Source organism: Embiotoca jacksoni, unplaced genomic scaffold, assembly GCF_022577435.1.
Source record: "Embiotoca jacksoni isolate LCO1_2020_lvr unplaced genomic scaffold, fEmbJac1.0.p SCAF_48, whole genome shotgun sequence".
Classification (NCBI taxonomy): Eukaryota; Metazoa; Chordata; class Actinopteri; family Embiotocidae; genus Embiotoca; species Embiotoca jacksoni.
The window spans coordinates 226,610-244,145 of NW_027185401.1; the positions used below are offsets into that span (position 1 = coordinate 226,610).

General features: G+C 42.8%; 2 protein-coding genes and 1 long non-coding RNA gene across 3 annotated transcripts; all 3 read left to right on the forward strand.

Annotated features, from left to right (window-relative positions):
- Window positions 1-1,959: 1,959 nt before the first annotated feature.
- LOC138210807 (uncharacterized) lies at window positions 1,960-7,152 on the forward strand. Its single transcript, XR_011179283.1, has 3 exons — window positions 1,960-2,114; window positions 3,531-3,644; window positions 6,645-7,152. It is a non-coding gene; the product is annotated as an uncharacterized lncRNA (long non-coding RNA).
- Window positions 7,153-7,597: 445 nt separating this feature from the next.
- On the forward strand, window positions 7,598-10,225 carry LOC138210799 (tripartite motif-containing protein 16-like). The gene has a single exon (XM_069170120.1). It carries the CDS (start codon window positions 7,624-7,626, stop codon window positions 9,292-9,294), a length of 1,671 nt encoding a protein of 556 aa, XP_069026221.1. The 5' UTR covers window positions 7,598-7,623; the 3' UTR covers window positions 9,295-10,225.
- Window positions 10,226-14,446: 4,221 nt separating this feature from the next.
- Window positions 14,447-17,313, forward strand: LOC138210815 (tripartite motif-containing protein 16-like). The gene has a single exon (XM_069170146.1). The coding sequence runs from the start codon at window positions 14,526-14,528 to the stop codon at window positions 16,269-16,271; it is 1,746 nt and encodes a 581-aa protein (XP_069026247.1). The 5' UTR covers window positions 14,447-14,525; the 3' UTR covers window positions 16,272-17,313.
- Window positions 17,314-17,536: the final 223 nt, after the last annotated feature.

The window sequence follows — 17,536 nt, forward strand, 5'->3', positions numbered from 1 at the left end:
GAGTTGAATTTGAAACTAGATTAGATGTTCACACGGGGAACACGTCTGCACTACATTTAACTATAGTATGGAGGAATCTAGCAGGGATGTGTGAGTGGGATGTAGAAGATGAAACATCTGTGGGTGGTGGCCATTTTCCAATATGTTGTAAAGTATCTTTACAAAGGAGGAAGCAGGAGATATAGTGGGTAAGTGGGTCTTTAAAATATATATATATATATGAGCGAGAAATGGATCAAATAGATTGAAATGAAGATATTGAACAGATTAATAGAAAATTAATATTTACAGTGCTGGAAGCTGCAAATCCAACATGTGCTAAAGGTGAAGGAAGGATGAAGAGAAAGGCTGCCCCCTGGTGGACAGATGAGTGTTGGAGAGCAGCGACAGAAAGAAACAAAGCTCTCTTAGGTTAAGAAGAAAAATCACATCACTTCCAGAATTTAATACAATACGAACAATCAGAAACGAGGGTTCATAAAAAATCATTCTGAAAGCAAAGAGGGAATTCTGGAAGAGTTATTGGATCAGATTTGGGGGATGATTTGAAGCAGGAGAGGAATTAGAAGAGTACGGCAGGATAGTTAAGATTATAAGATTAAGGAAATAATGATTACAGACAGATTCACATTTTATTTTGAAACCAGGGATTATGATACCAACTCATCAAAGTGGATTTCAGAAAGGTAGAGGGACTATGGACCCAGTTATTTGTTTAGAAACAGAAATTTAATTAAAACTGCAAGCAGTGATGTACTGGCCCTCCCACTCCCAAGGACAGTCTCCCTGAAGTGCAGCACGCCAGGGACCCAGTATCCCTGTGTAAAGTTGCTATTTTTGTCTCGTTTCCTATCTCCAGCAGGGGGCGCTGGCCAGCCGTTTTGCTACGCCCACTTGCAAAACACATCAAATGTATCATCTCACCACGCCGGATGTATGTGACACGTTTCGTGAGGTTTCAAGCATCCTTTGACCTTAAACATCAACTTCCTTTGCCAGGGCAAGTCATCCAACTTTGCCGCATCGTCACGGCGACGCCCATTGACAAAGTCGAACGAATGTCTCAATAAATCATCAACTACATGTTTAGGTTATTGTGACCCGACTTTAGGTTCATGTGATCAACCAGCTCGATGTAGAATGCGAAAGTATGAAAAGTGTCATTTCCAGTGGCCAACAGGGGGCGCTATGACTATGAGCGAATATTACCGCACAGGGGTCTTCAGGGCGGGGCTGTTATCATACCTGTGATGTTTGGAGAAGGTCAGTCCATGGACATAATATTTAAAGCAACTCGTAGTTTCATGGCGAGACGCTCAAAATGGCCGCCACGCTACGGGCACACACATCGACGAAAACGAATTATTTTGATAACTTTTAATCCCAAACATGTTTTCTATCCAGAGAACCTAAATTCAAGTCGGGGCGACAAAATCCCTCGGACGAGTTCGACAAAGTACAACATGTCAGAATCACCCAAAATGGCGACTAAATTCAAAATGGTGGAATTCCTGTCGAGTTGACATAAAGGTGCAATGTAACTTTTTTCTGATACACTTGTCCACCGGATTTTGTGAATTTAGGTAAATGTGGCCGCCGGGGCATCTCTTTAGGGGGCGCTCTCGAGCCATTTGGCCACGCCCACTCGCAACAACACTGGAATACCAAATTTTTCGCCGGGAGACAAATGTTTGTCCACTTTCATGAGTCTTTGAATATGATAAAGCTTCCAAAAAGGAAAATCACTTTACACAAGAATAATAAGGAAAGAGAAAAATAATTCCTTGAAAAACAACAGGGCTTCTCACCCTGAAAACCAGACTGGCCTGTCAGACCACGTTCCTTCACGACAGGCCCGCCTCCTGTTTTACCTCATGAACGTGAACGCATCACAGAGATGAAGTTCAGGTGGTGTCTTTGAGGGAAGCTGAGAGAAGGAGGTGAAAGAGGAGGTGAAAGAGGAAGGCTCGTTTCACACACACACATTTCCCTTTTAACAGCATTGTGTCAGTGTGTGATCAGTGTGTGTCGCAGCAGCACCTCCTCCTCCTCCTCCTCATCATCATCATCATCATCACCAACACCTGCAGCATCTCCGGCCGCCCGGCAACACCGTGAGTTTTATTTTAAATATTCCGACTGACACTTCTGATGTTTTTACTTTCATCTCCAAGTATTTGTTTCTCTCTGTGACTGTTTTTTTTTTTTTTTATAAATGTTTGGATACTCCGGTTTTCAGCAGTAGTTTGTGTTTTTCAGTCGTAGACGGAGTCTGTGGTAACTCGTCCGATTCATCAGATAAGATGAGGTGCATTCCTTTAAACACGTTCCCTTCGATCTATTTTTAAATCACAAAATGTTTTATTCATTACTTAAACATCAACTTCCTGTGTCAGGGCAAGTGAGCCGTTTGGCCACGCCCACTTTCAAAACACATCACATGTATCATCTCACCACGCCGGATGTATGTCACACGTTTCATGAGGTTTCAAGCATCCTTTGACCTTAAACATCAACTTCCTGTGTCACGGCGAGACATCCAACTTTGCCGCATCGTCACGGCGACGCCCATTGACAAAGTCGAACGAATGTCTCAATATATCATCAACGACATGTTTCGGTTATTGTGACCCAACTTTAGGTTCATGGGATCAACCAGTTGGACGTAGAAAGTGAAAGTATGAAAAGTGTCATTTCCAGTGGCCAACAGGGGGCGCTATGACTATGAGCGAATATTACCCCACAGGGGTCTTCAGGGCGGGGCTGTTATCATACCTGTGATGTTTGGAGAAGGTCGATCAATGTACATAAGATTTAAAGCAACTCGTAGTTTCATGGCGAGACACTCAAAATGGCCGCCACGCTACAGGCACACACATCGATGAAAACGAATTATTTTGATAACTTTTAATCCCAAATATGTTTTCTATCCAGAGAACCTAAATTCAAGTCGGGGCGACAAAATCCCTCGGACGAGTTCGACAAAGTACAACATGTCAGAATCACCCAAAATGGCGACTAAATTCAAAATGGTGGACTTCCTGTCGAGTTGACATAAAGGTGCAATGTAACTTTTTTCTGATACACTTGTCCACCGGATTTCGTGAATTTAGGTAAATGTGGCCGCCGGGGCATCTCTTTAGGGGGCGCTCTCGAGCCATTTGGCCACGCCCACTCGCAACAACACTGGAATACCAAATTTTTCGCCGGGAGACAAATGTTTGTCCACTTTCATGAGTCTTTGAATATGATAAAGATTCCAAAAAGGAAAATCACTTTACATAAGAATAATAAGGAAAGAGAAAAATAATTCCTTGAAAAACAACAGGGCTTCTCACCCTGAAAACCAGACTGGCCTGTCAGACCACGTTCCTTCGCGACAGGCCCGCCTCCTGTTTGACCTCATGAACGTGAACGCATCACAGAGATGAAGTTCAGGTGGTGTCTTTGAGGGAAGCTGAGAGAAGGAGGTGAAAGAGGAGGTGAAAGAGGAAGGCTCGTTTCACACACACACATTTCCCTTTTAACAGCATTGTGTCAGTGTGTGATCAGTGTGTGTCGCAGCAGCACCTCCTCCTCCTCCTACTCATCATCATCATCATCATCACCAACACCTGCAGCATCTCCGGCCGCCCGGCAACACCGTGAGTTTTATTTTAAATATTCCGACTGACACTTCTGATGTTTTTACTTTCATCTCCAAGTATTTGTTTCTGTCTGTGACTGTTTTTTTTTTTTTTTTAAATGTTTGGATACTCCGGTTTTCAGCAGTAGTTTGTGTTTTTCAGTCGTAGACGGAGTCTGTGGTAACTCGTCCGATTCATCAGATAAGATAAGGCGCATTCCTTTAAACACATTCCCTTCGATCTATTTTTAAATCACAAAATGTTTTATTCATTACTTAAACATCAACTTCCTGTGTCAGGGCAAGTGAGCCGTTTGGCCACGCCCACTTGCAAAACACATCACATGTATCATCTCACCACGCCGGATGTATGTCACACGTTTCATGAGGTTTCAAGCATCCTTTGACCTTAAACATCAACTTCCTGTGTCACGGCGAGACATCCAACTTTGCAGCATCGTCACGGCGACGCCCATTGACAAAGTCGAACGAATGTCTCAATATATCATCAAGGACATGTTTAGGTTATTGTGACCCAACTTTAGGTTCATGGGATCAACCAGTTGGACGTAGAAAGTGAAAGTATGAAAAGTGTCATTTCCAGTGGCCAACAGGGGGCGCTATGACTATGAGCGAATGTTACCCCACAGAGGTCTTCAGGGCGGGGCTGTTATCATACCTGTGATGTTTGGAGAAGGTCGGTCCATGTACATAAGATTTAAAGCAACTCGTAGTTTCATGGCGAGACGCTCAAAATGGCCGCCACGCTACAGGCACACACATCGATGAAAACGAATTATTTTGATAACTTTTAATCCCAAACATGTTTTCTATCCAGAGAACCTAAATTCAAGTCGGGGCGACAAAATCCCTCGGAGGAGTTCGACAAAGTACAACGTGTTAGAATCACCCAAAATGGCGACTAAATTCAAAATGGTGGACTTCCTGTCGAGTTGACATAAAGTTGCAATGTAACTTTTTTCTGCTTCTCCATGTGATACACATGTCCACCGGATTTGGTGAATTTAGGTAAATATGGCCGCCGAGGCATCTCTTTAGGGGGCGCTCTTGAGCCATTTGGCCACGCCCACTTGCGACTCCAGGGGAATACGACATTTTTCGCCGGGATACAAATGTTTATCCACTTTCATGAGTCTTTGAATATGATAAAGCCTCCAAAAAGGAAAATCACTTTACGTAAGAACGACTAACGACCAACATCTTTCCTAAATACAGTCGGGCTTCAGCAGCGATTCTCGGTTTCTTTGTCTGACTGATTATTTGTGGAACGTGTCCGAGCCGTCCTCTCCTGAGTCGCAGCTCCGCCTCACCTGCTCCTGATCACAAGTGACAAAACTGCACTCAGTGAACTCATCAGCTTCTCCTGCTGAAATTATCTGGTCCTTCAACTACTCTGTGCCAAATGAAGTCACGCCAGGTGGTAGTTTCAGTCTCTGTGTAACTTGTTTAACTTGTTTTTTTGTTGTTGCTTCCTGGATTGCAGCCTGTTCAGTCATCAGCTCCTGTCTGCCTCGCCCCGTATGCGTCTTTTGGTTAAGTTTGATTATGAAATGCGTTTCTTTTTGTTAAATCCCTGATGTGCTCCGTCTTTGCTGCGGCCAAGAACCGGGCCGGAACACAAAATATACAAAAATAATATAAAATGCTGGTCAAAACATTTCAGCATTTTAGTTTTTGTCATAAAGAGCAACAGAATTCTTCATAATGCTTGTAGGTAAGATTGGAGGGATATAATTTAGAGGAAGGGATTTCATTTCCAAAACTTCTTTATCATTTGGACTATCAGTAGTTGTAAAGCTAATCCTTTCCTTCCAGTGTCCTTTTTACCGTTAGTCACAGGTTGGTGTTGAAGTGACTTTACATCACACTTTGCAGAACGCTTCCCCAAACCAGCGTCTGTGGACACGATCTAAACTCTCCTGTTTCCCAGAGAGTGATTTATCTTCCCTCTATCTCACAAGGCCTTGAGTGAAGGGATGGACCACAATCTTTGATTAGATTGTTTGGCGGTCTTGCTGTCGTTTTATTGGAGTAAAACAACAAAGTGTAAAAATGTATTAGAAAATGTAAAAATGACACAAAAAACGTTCCTTCGAATCTCATGAAATACAAAAGAGAGAAAAACAAATCTTTGATTAGATGTTTTGCGATCTTATTTTTTGGAGACCTGGTAGCAGTAATTGGAAGCACATGGGTGTGTGGGTTATTGTATATGTGACCAGGTGAGAAAACACAGGAGACAGAATAAACTGGAACTTGAGACCGACGGAGACAAAGATGTGAACTTTATTACATTATAGAAAATAAAACGTATCTCCAGTCGACTGGATAATCCAACTAAACACAGGGAATAATGAAGGGGTTGAAATAACTATGTTTAATACAAAAATCAAATCAACCATAAATTAACAGCCAAAGAAATAAAGAACGTGGGTCCAAACTGCTCTGTCAGGGAATTATCAAAACAAGCTCTGGAGTGTCAGCACAGTACAGAGATTTTATTCAGCGAAGCAGAAGCTAAATTAATAGAGAAGAAACATGGTGAAGGAGCGGCAGCACAGTTTGGAGACACGGGAAGACGCCTTCATGCTATTCAGAGAGAAGTTGGCAAAGGGAGGACGTCCGGAGGAAAACACATGAACCAGACTGAGGGTCGGACACACAAGGCTGAACAAAACAATGCAGTTAATGAATAAAACACCCGACGGGATTATGTGAGTGCTGCAAAATACCAGAATCTGTAGATCATATCATTTGTTATTGACAGAAATTCACACGAGAGCGAGACGAGTTTAAAGAAGAAGCTGGAAGTTGAGGAGCTAAAGAGATGCAATAAACCTGAAGGGGAAGGAAGTGTTATTACAATACTTGAAAGAAACAGGATTGAGGAAAAGAATTTAGTTCACTGAATTGGTAAAACCTATATTTTATATTTTAGGTTGATTTTGATATTTATTTATTTATTTATCTGTCCACATTTCCTTGTTCCCTCCTTCAGATCTGCAGCTGGAAGATGGGCGGAACCAACATGGGTGGAGTCTAAGAGCTGATGTCCTCATTGGCTGCAGAGTCACATGATGTTTAAATCAGCGCTGAAACTAGTTTACTATATATGTTTTACTATATAATAGTAAAACACCAACAGGGAACATTTTCTGGTTCGTGTGTACTTTTACTTTTTGTGTTTTCAGTGTATTTTTGCTGACGATACTTTTACTTCAACAAGTTTTGAATGCAGGGCTTCTAGTATTTTCAGTCTGGTATCAGAACTTTTTCTGAAATAAAGGAGCTGAATTTTTTCACTGCTTCATATATAGTAATATAGATTATTCAGAGGGAACAAAGCAGCACTTTTACTTTAATACTTTCACTAAATGTTGCTGCTAACGCTTCTGTACTTTTACCTGAGTAAGCTGTTTAATTAAGGACTTTGACTTGTAATGGAGTATCTTTGTTTTCTTTGCTGTATTTGTACTTTTACTTCAATAAATGTTCTGAATACTTCATCCACCACTTGTCTGAGTTGAATTAGACTAAATGGTGCTGCTTGTTTCCAGAATGGCCACCAGAGGGAGCACTCTGCCCACTGACAGCGCTCGTTGCCCCTGGAGACTAATAAGTGAACTTATCAGAGGTAAAACAAAGATCCTCAAATCTTTGTTTCATGTTACAGCAGCAGAAACAGAGGGCGTCTCAGTTTGTGGGGGAAACTTCAACTTAGTCATGAATCACAGCCGAGACGACGAGTTTGAGGAGGAATAAAAAAAACTGCTCTCAAACTCAGCAGCTGCAGTCTGTCACGTTTCCTTGTTCCCTCCATCAGATCTGCAGCTGGGAGATGGGCGGAGCCAACATGGGTGGAGTCTAAGAGCTGATGTCCTCATTGGCTGCAGAGTCACATGATATTTAAATCAGCTGAAACTATTTTGATCTTTCAGTAAGTGAAACTCACACAGTCACTGCTGCTGAGAGGTGAAATGGAGCAGAAAGGAGTTCAGTTGGACCGAGAAACCTTCTCTTGTTCCATCTGTCTGGATCTACTGAAGGATCCGGTGGGTCTTCCATGTGGACACAACTACTGCATGGAGTGTATTAAAGTCCACTGGGACGGACAGGACGGGACGGGAGTCTACAGCTGTCCTCTGTGCAGGAAGAGGTTCATACCGAGGCCTGTCCTGGACAAAAACACCATGTTGGCAGATTTAGTGGAGCAGCTGAAGAAGACTGGACTCCAAGCTGCTCCTGCTGATCACTGCTATGCTGGACCTGAAGATGTGGCCTGTGATGTCTGCACTGGGAGAAAACTGAAAGCTGTCAAGTCCTGTTTATTCTGTCTGGCTTCTTATTGTGAGAAACACCTTCAGCCTCATTATGATGCCGCAACATTCAAGAAACACAAGCTGGTGAACCCCTCCAAGAAGCTCCAGGAGAACATCTGCTCTCTTCACGACGAGGTGATGAAGATGTTCTGCCACACCGATCTTCAGATTATCTGTTCTCTCTGCTCTGTGGATGAACATAAAGACCACGACACCGTCTCAGCTGCAGCAGAAAGGACCGAGAGGCAGAGAGAGCTCGAGGGGAGTCGAGGAAACGTCCAGCAGAAAATCCAGGACAGACAGAAAGATGTGAAGCTGCTTCAGCAGGAGGTGGAGGACATCAATCAGTCTGCTGAGAAAACACTGGAGGGCAGCGAGAAGCTCTTCACCCAGCTGATGAGTCTCCTCAAGAAAAGAAGCCGCGATGTGGAGCAGGAGGTCAGATCCCAGCAGGAAACCCAAGTGAGTCGAGTCAAAGAGCTTCAGGAGAAGCTGGAGCAGGAGATCGCTGAGCTGAAGAGGAAAGACGCCGAGCTGGAGCAGCTCTCACACACAGAGGATCACAACGAGTTCCTGCACAACTACCCCTCAGTGTCAGCACTCAGTGAGCCTACAGACTCATCCAGCATCCATATCCGTCCTCTCACCTACTTTCAGGATGTGACAGCAGCTGTGTCAGAGGTCAGAGATAAACTACAGCAAGTTCTGGATGAAGAATGGAAGAAGATCTCAGTGTCAGTGAAGGAAGTGGACGTTTTACTGTCACAACCAGGACCAAAGACCAGAGCTGGATTCTTAAGATATTCACAAGAAATCACACTGGATCCAAACACAGCATACAGACAGATGTTATTATCTGATGGGAACAGAAAAGTAACTTTCATGAATCAGAATCAGTCTTATTCTGATCATCCAGACAGATTCAGTAGATGTTGTCAGGTCCTGAGTAGAGAGAGTCTGACTGGACGTTGTTACTTTGAGGTGGAGAGGAGAGGAAGAGGAGGAGTTCATGTAGCAGTCGCATACAAGAATATCAACAGAACAGGGAGCTGGATGGAAAGTGGATTTGGACATAATGACAAATCTTGGTCATTAGATTGTTCCAATAACAGTCTTTGGTACAACAACATTCAAATTCCCGTCTCAGGTCCTCCATCCTCCAGAGTGGGGGTGTACCTGGATCACAGTGCAGGTACTCTGTCCTTCTACAGCGTCTCTGAGACCATGACTCTCCTCCACAGAGTCCAGACCACGTTCACTCAGCCGCTCCACGTTGGGTTTTGGTCTGCGTTCGTTGGAAACTCTGCTGAGTTTTGTAAACTGAAATAAACTGAAGTCTTTCAGGTTTCAGTGGGTTTAAACCTGCATTTTCATTTTCCATTTCATTTTCTCTCCATCATTGAGGCGTTTCTGCTCTGAACAAAGATCTGCTGTCAATCAAGCATTATGGGCGTCACCTGGACGTCTTCTTGATAGTTGTTATCTTCATGTTAATATGTTTTATTCTTGTTTTTAAGCTCTTTTCACACCGTTCCTGTAGTGAAAACCACGTATCTCTAAATTTGGTGAAGTTGAATTAGATTATTTTCTGATAATTTAAAGTGATTTAAATGTTCTTTTATGGACTGAGATGATTCTCCTGCTAAATTAACTATTTTATAAAACCTGACAAAGCTGAAAAGGTGTTTATTTCTTAGATACGTGGTTCTCACAGGACAGCAACGCTCCAAATATGTGATGATCTGGTTCAATATGACGCTTTACAAATCAACAATATATAAAGTAGTTGAAATGAGCAAAACCTTCAGTGACTATGATGGTAAAATTCACTTTAATCCAGCAGCAATATGAATCTAAAAACATCATATATATAATAGGAAAACACTAACAGGGAACATTTTCTGCTTCGTGTGTACTTTTACTTTTTGTGTTTTCAGTGTATTTTTGCTGACGATACTTTTACTTCAACAAGGTTTTGAATGCAGGACTTCTAGTATTTTCAGTCTGGTATCAGAACTTTTTCTGAAATAAAGGAGCTGAATTCTTTCACTGCTTCATATATAGTAATATAGATTATTCAGAGGGAACAAAGCAGCACTTTTACTTTAATACTTTCACTAAATGTTGCTGCTAACGCTTCTGTACTTTTACCTGAGGAAGCTGTTTAATTAAGGACTTTGACTTGTAATGGCGTATCTTTGTTTTCTTTGCTGTATTTGTACTTTTACTTCAATAAATGTTCTGAATACTTCATCCACCATTTGTCTGAGTTTAATTAGACAACATGATGCTGCTTGTTTCCAGAATGGCCACCAGAGGGAGCACTCTGCCCACTGACAGCGCTCGTTGCCTCTGAAGACTACATATCCCAGAATGCCTCGCGTTCAGTCTTCGTTCCCTGGAAGTGAGGAGCGGGGTGAATTTTCTATAGTTGGATGGTGAAAACTTCCCAGATTGAGGATATTCTCGAGGCTAAAGTTTGGAAAGATGGAAACCTGTTGATTGTGTGTAGAAATGCAGAACAAAGAGAGCGAGCGGACGGGATTAAAGAAACATGTCGTTTTAAAGTAGTGAATAGTAGTGACGTCACGAGGTGTGCCGACGCTTCGAAGCGCGTGTCGAGGCTTGCTTCATTTAGGGGAGGAGCCACAAATGATGACGTCCGAAGCCTCGCTGCCCTGCTGTACCACGTGACTGCTTCAGGAAGTGGTTCAGATTTTGCCTGGAGGTTTGACAGCAATATAAACTCTTCAGGCTCCATTCAAAATGTGGGTTGTTGGTGGAGAGTTGAGGTCAGTTGAGAGTTTGGATAGTTTGGAGAAGTTAGAGAGAGAGAGATAGTTTGGAGATTTAGGAGAGTGAGGAGAGAAGGAGGTGATAAGATGGAGCCAGCTAGGAAGAGGAGGATTTCCCCTGTGGGAACACTTTGATTTGATAACTCCTAATAAGCTAAATCTAACTCTATTTCAGACACATTAGGTTTGCTTATCAAGAACTGTATTTTTAACAGTTTCTTATTTTATTCCAAGGTGAGGTGTTTATTGTGCTCCAAGGAGTTGGGGTACAATAACAACACCTCATCCATGCTGAGGCGTTACCGTGCCTTGCATGAGAATAAGGAGGAAACTGGAGCTTCACCCAGCCAAGGTAAGTCATTACAATATTACAAATGCACCATCACAATTTTTCCCTGTTCACGTTTGTTTATTGTGTAAATAAAGACAGGTAACAGACACTGTATTTATTCTCTTTTAACCAGCCACCAGAAAACAAGAGCTGGATGAAGCCCTCGTCTCCATGATAGTGAAGGACACACAGCCCTTCAGTATTGTGGATGATGTTGGATTCAGGGCATTTGTGTCCAAACTGGATCCTAATTATGTCCTCCCTACAAGGCAGGTATGTATGGCTGCATGCATGAAACAAATGAGTACTTTATTGTGTCTCACAGTTCAGCACTATGTATTTTTTCCTTGAGGCTCTGAAGGCCATGGTGGAGGCCAAGTATGAGTCAGCTAAGGAGAAGGAGAAGGCTAAAGTGGAAAAGGTGGCTGCTGTTAGCCTTACTTCTGACATGTGGACATCCACAAAACCAAAAACTGTTGAGAAACTGTTATTTCTGAATAAAAATGAATAAAATGTCCCCTGTCCTGTACATCATTGTCCAAGTTACACAAGCATATTCAGTCCCCTCTTCCTAGTTCCACAAACACTTCCACTGTCCTCTGCCTGCTTAAGCTCATGACATTTTCCTAAAGTGACAGAAAAACATGATTACACAACCTGCCATATCATATGATACGACCATTTTGGGGAAATTTACGCACAGAATACATTCAAAAAATATTTTATTATGCACATATGTGATAATTTATGTACAGAAATTATTTGGTCATACATTTTTGTAATTCATAGTCATTCCCAACAGCCATAACAGACACAAAAATTCAATGCATCACATGATGTGGTTCAGATACAGCTGCCTGTGATTATACACTTGGCCAGCAGGTGGTTTCGTGTTCACGTGAAGCTTCGAGAAATGAACCCTTTCTAGAACCAATTGGCTGAAGTGGTTCGATGCCTCATGAGGCTTCATCTCACCATCACTAGTGAATAGAAACCGTATCCAAAAAGAAAGTAAGTGGAGTAATGATTGAGAAAGGGGAGAGGGAAATACAGCAGGTGAAGGTGCAGAATAAAACCACCTCTGCAGAGGCAGTGAAGAGGTTCAGCCAGAGTGGAGGAGCCGATGGAAGAAGTAAAGCCGTCAAAACGAGCCACAGCAGTCCTCCATCAGACAAAACGAGGGGGAAACAACGGTCGACTTACAAAACACAAACAAAGCTGGTCACTTTCACAGCAGGGGGTAGTAAATGCTACGATGGAGGTCGAATCCAAACCAGAGAGGATTCAGATCATTGTTAAAGCAGCAGTCCACCACTTAGGTATCAGCGGACTAACACGGGAGGACGTCAGAAATGATCTCAGTATTCAGGCAAGTCCGGAGCAAATATGATCTGAGAGTTTTTAAATACACATCACACTGGAGCGAGGCCCAAAACATCACCTCCATCCAGGGCTCAGTTTGATGTTATCCACCACAGAAACAAACACATGAGGAACACAGCTCCAACGCTCACTCCACCGCTGGAACTCTCCCTGCACAACAGGTATGAGCTGCTGACTCATGAAGTGTGTGATGACACTAAGTCTGTGGAAACTGGTCATTACATCACCAGAAACAAGGCTGATGGAAGCACGAGAAACAGCCTCAAAACCACTGCTAGATCAAGAGCCAGAAGAGACACAGTTCAGGTCCCTCAGACACCAGGCGGTATTTTGATGGAGGACGCCATCACCAAGCACGTTAAAATGGCTGAAAATCTGTGTTTGGATACCACCAGTGTGAAGGAGTTAACGGAGCTCCTCCCAGTTATCCTCTGGACTCGTCCAAGAAGTCTGAGGGTTCTGATCCACACGGGTTCTTCTGACATCCTGCAAAAGAGAACGGGCTCTGAGACTCTGGAAAAAGATTTCACACTGCTGCTGAAAACCCTGAGTGACCATCGATCACAAGACGCGTTTATTTCCGGACCGATTCCGACGCGCAAGAAAGGAAGTGAATCGTTCAGTGAACTCCTGATCCTGAAAGCATGGCTGACGTCAACACGCCTCAAACATGGGATACGTTTGATTGACAGTTTTAACCCTTTGTGGAACCGTGAGGAGCGTTTCAACCTGATGGAGTTCATCTGAACTTCACTGGATCCAGACTTCTGGGCGCCGACCTACAACCTAAATTACTATCTTACTAGACGGCGATCTCAAAATTGTCAAAGTTCATCCACAACCAGCCTCCTCTCCAGTCTGAGAGTCCCTGCAGCTGAAATTGCCTTTTTTTATCGTCGGATCTTTGACCGATAAATCTTTTCTGGTTAATGATCTCATCATCGATAAGACTTTGTACTTTCTGCTCCTAGTTGAAACGTGGCTTAACAACACGACTGGTGAAGCAACTCTGATAGAGGCTTGTCCTCCTCACTATAAATGTTATCAGTCAGTTACACAGAACAAGAGAGGAGGAGGGATCGCAGTGATCTTCACCACAGTTTGGGTGTAATGACATCGACCTCGCTGATTTTACATCATTTGAATATGTTGCTCTGCAGCTGAAAGGTAAATAAACAGTACTGATCATCACAGTTTACCGGCCACCGACGTACTCGGCACTATTTCTGCAGGAACTCTCAGAGTCGATCTCACCAGGTATCACCAGATATGACAGGTTCATTCTGAACGGAGACTTTAATATTCATGTAAATAACAAGAACGACCACAAAGCTCCAGAGCTGATGGATTTACTGGACAGCTTTGAAGTGACCCAACATGTAAAGGAAGCCGCCCACCAGCAGGGTAACACCCTGGACTTGGTGATAACAAGAGGGTTACATGTGGATCAGGTTTCAGGACGTGAATTATCTTTCTCTGACCATTGCTGTATACTTTATGATGTGATTGTAACCATGGCAACGACTAAAGGGCAAATTGTGGTTCAAAAGACACTCCTTGAACCATATAATCATGAGTGCTCTTTAAATGAGGTGGTTGAACACTTCAACAACTCTGTCGTCTGTTCTAAATACTGTTGTAATGTTTCTGAATACTTCATCCACCATTTGTCTGAGTTGAATTAGACTAAATGGTGCTGCTTGTTTCCAGAATGGCCACCAGAGGGAGCACTCTGCCCACTGACAGCGCTCGTTGCCCCTGGAGACTAATAAGTGAACTTATCAGAGGTAAAACAAAGATCCTCAAATCTTTGTTTCATGTTACAGCAGCAGAAACAGAGGGCGTCTCAGTTTGTGGGGGAAACTTCAACTTAGTCATGAATCACAGCCGAAACGACGAGTTTGTAGAGGAATAAAAAAACTGCTCTCAAACTCAGCAGCTGCAGTCTGTCACGTTTCCTTGTTCCCTCCATCAGATCTGCAGCTGGAAGATGGGCGGAGCCAACATGGGTGGAGTCTAAGAGCTGATGTCCTCATTGGCTGCAGAGTCACATGATATTTAAATCAGCTGAAACCAGTTTTATCTTTGAGGAAGTGAAACTCACACAGTCACTGCTGCTGAGAGGTGAAATGGAGCAGAAAGGAGTTCAACTGGACCGAGAAACCATCTCTTGTTGCATCTGTCTGGATCTACTGAAGGATCCAGTGGCTCTTCCATGTGGACACAACTACTGCATGGAGTGTATTAAAGTCCACTGGGATGGACAGGACCGGACAGGAGTCTACAGCTGTCCTCTGTGCATGAAGAGGTTCATACCTAGGCCTGTCCTGGACAAAAACACCATGTTGGCAGCTTTAGTGGAGGAGCTGAAGAAGACTGGACTCCAAGCTGCTCCTGCTGATCACTGCTATGCTGGACCTGAAGAAGTGGCCTGTGATTTCTGCACTGGGAGAAAACTGAAAGCTGTCAAGTCCTGTTTATTCTGTCTGGCTTCTTATTGTGAGAAACACCTTCAGCCTCATTATGATGTCGCTCCATTAAAGAAACACAAGCTGGTGAACCCCTCCAAGAAGCTCCAGGAGAACATCTGCTCTCTTCACGACGAGGTGATGAAGATGTTCTGCCGCACCGATCATCAGATTATCTGTTATCTCTGCTCTGTGGAGGAACATAAAGACCACGACACCGTCTCAGCTGCAGCAGAAAGGACCGAGAGGCAGAGAGAGCTCGAGGGGAGTCGAGGAAACGTCCAGCAGAAAATCCAGGACAGACAGAAAGATGTGAAGCTGCTTCAGCAGGAGGTGGAGGACATCAATCAGTCTGCTGAGAAAACACTGGAGGGCAGCGAGAAGCTCTTCACCCAGCTGATGAGTCTCCTCCAGGAAAGAAGCCGCGATGTGAAGCAGGAGGTCAGATCCCAGCAGGAAACCCAAGTGAGTCGAGTCAAAGAGCTTCAGGAGAAGCTGGAGCAGGAGATCGCTGAGCTGACGAGGAAAGACGCCGAGCTGGAGCAGCTCTCACACACAGAGGATCACAACGAGTTCCTGCACAACTACCCCTCAGTGTCAGCACTCAGTGAGCCTACAGACTCATCCAGCATCCATATCCGTCCTCTCACCTACTTTCAGGATGTGACAGCAGCTGTGTCAGAGGTCAGAGATAAACTACAGCAAGTTCTGGATGAAGAATGGAAGAAGATCTCAGTGTCAGTGAATGAAGTGAACGTTTTACTGTCACAACCAGAACCAAAGACCAGAGCTGGATTCTTAAGATATTCACAAGAAATCACACTGGATCCAAACACAGCACACAGACAGATGTTATTATCTGATGGGAACAGAAAAGTAACAGTAATGGATCAGAATCAGTCTTATTCTGATCATCCAGACAGATTCAGTAGATGTTATCAGGTCCTGAGTAGAGAGAGTCTGACTGGACGTTGTTACTTTGAGGTGGAGATGAGAGGAAGAGGAAGAGTTGAAGTAGCAGTCGCATACAAGAATATCAACAGAAAGAGCGGGAAGGAAAGTGGATTTGGAGGTAATAACAAATCTTGGTCATTAGATTGTTCCAATAACAGTCTTTGGTACAACAACATCAAAACTCCCGTCTCAGGTCCTCCATCCTCCAGAGTGGGGGTGTACCTGGATCACAGTGCAGGTACTCTGTCCTTCTACAGCGTCTCTGAGACCATGACTCTCCTCCACAGAGTCCAGACCACGTTCACTCAGCCGCTCCACGTTGGGTTAGGGTTATTCATCGTTGGAAGCACTGCTGAGTTTTGTAAAATAAAATAAACTGAAGTCTTTCAGGTTTCAGTGGGTTTAAACCTGCATTTTCATTTTCCATTTCATTTTCTCTCCATCATTGAGGCGTTTCTGCTCTGAACAAAGATCTGCTGTCAATCAACCATTATGGGCGTCACCTGGATGTCTTCTTGATAGTTGTTATCTTCATGTTATTATGTTTTATTCTTGTTTTTAAGCTCTTTTCACACCGTTCCTGTAGTGAAAACCACGTATCTCTAAATGTGGTGAAGTTGAATTAGATTATTTTCTGATAATTTAAAGTGATTTAAATGTTCTTTTATGGACTGAGATGATTCTCCTGCTAAATTAACTATTTTAAAAAACGTGACAAAGCTGAAAAGGTGTTTATTTCTTAGATACGTGGTTCTCACAGGACAGCAACGCTCCAAATATGTGATGATCTGGTTCAATATGACGCTTTACAAATCAACAATATATAAAGTAGTTGAAATGAGCAAAACCTTCAGTGACTATGATGGTAAAATTCACTTTAATCCAGCAGCAATATGAATCTAAAAACATCACATATATAATAGGAAAACACTAACAGGGAACGTTTTCTGCTTCGTGTGTACTTTTACTTTTTGTGTTTTCAGTGTATTTTTGCTGACGATACTTTTACTCCAACAAGGTTTTGAATGCAGGACTTCTAGTATTTTCAGTCTGGTATCAGAACTTTTTCTGAAATAAAGGAGCTGAATTCTTTCACTGCTTCATATATAGTAATATAGATTATTCAGAGGGAACAAAGCAGCACTTTTACTTTAATACTTTCACTAAATGTTGCTGCTAACGCTTCTGTACTTTTACCTGATTAAGCTGTTTAATTAAGGACTTTGACTTGTAATGGAGTATCTTTGTTTTCTTTGCTGTATTTGTACTTTTACTTCAATAAATGTTCTGAATACTTCATCCACCATTTGTCTGAGTTGAATTTGAAACTAGATTAGATGTTCACACGGGGAACACGTCTGCACTACATTTAACTATAGTATGGAGGAATCTAGCAGGGATGTGTGAGTGGGATGTAGAAGATGAAATATCGGTGGGTGGTGGCCATTTTCCAATATGCTGTAAAGTATCATTACAAAGGAGGAAGCAGGAGATATAGTGGGTAAGTGGGTCTTTAATATATATATATATATATATATATATATATATATATGAGAGAGAAATGGATCAAATAGATTGAAATGAAGATATTGAAGAGATTAATAGAAAATTAATATTTACAGTGCTGGAAGCTGCAAATC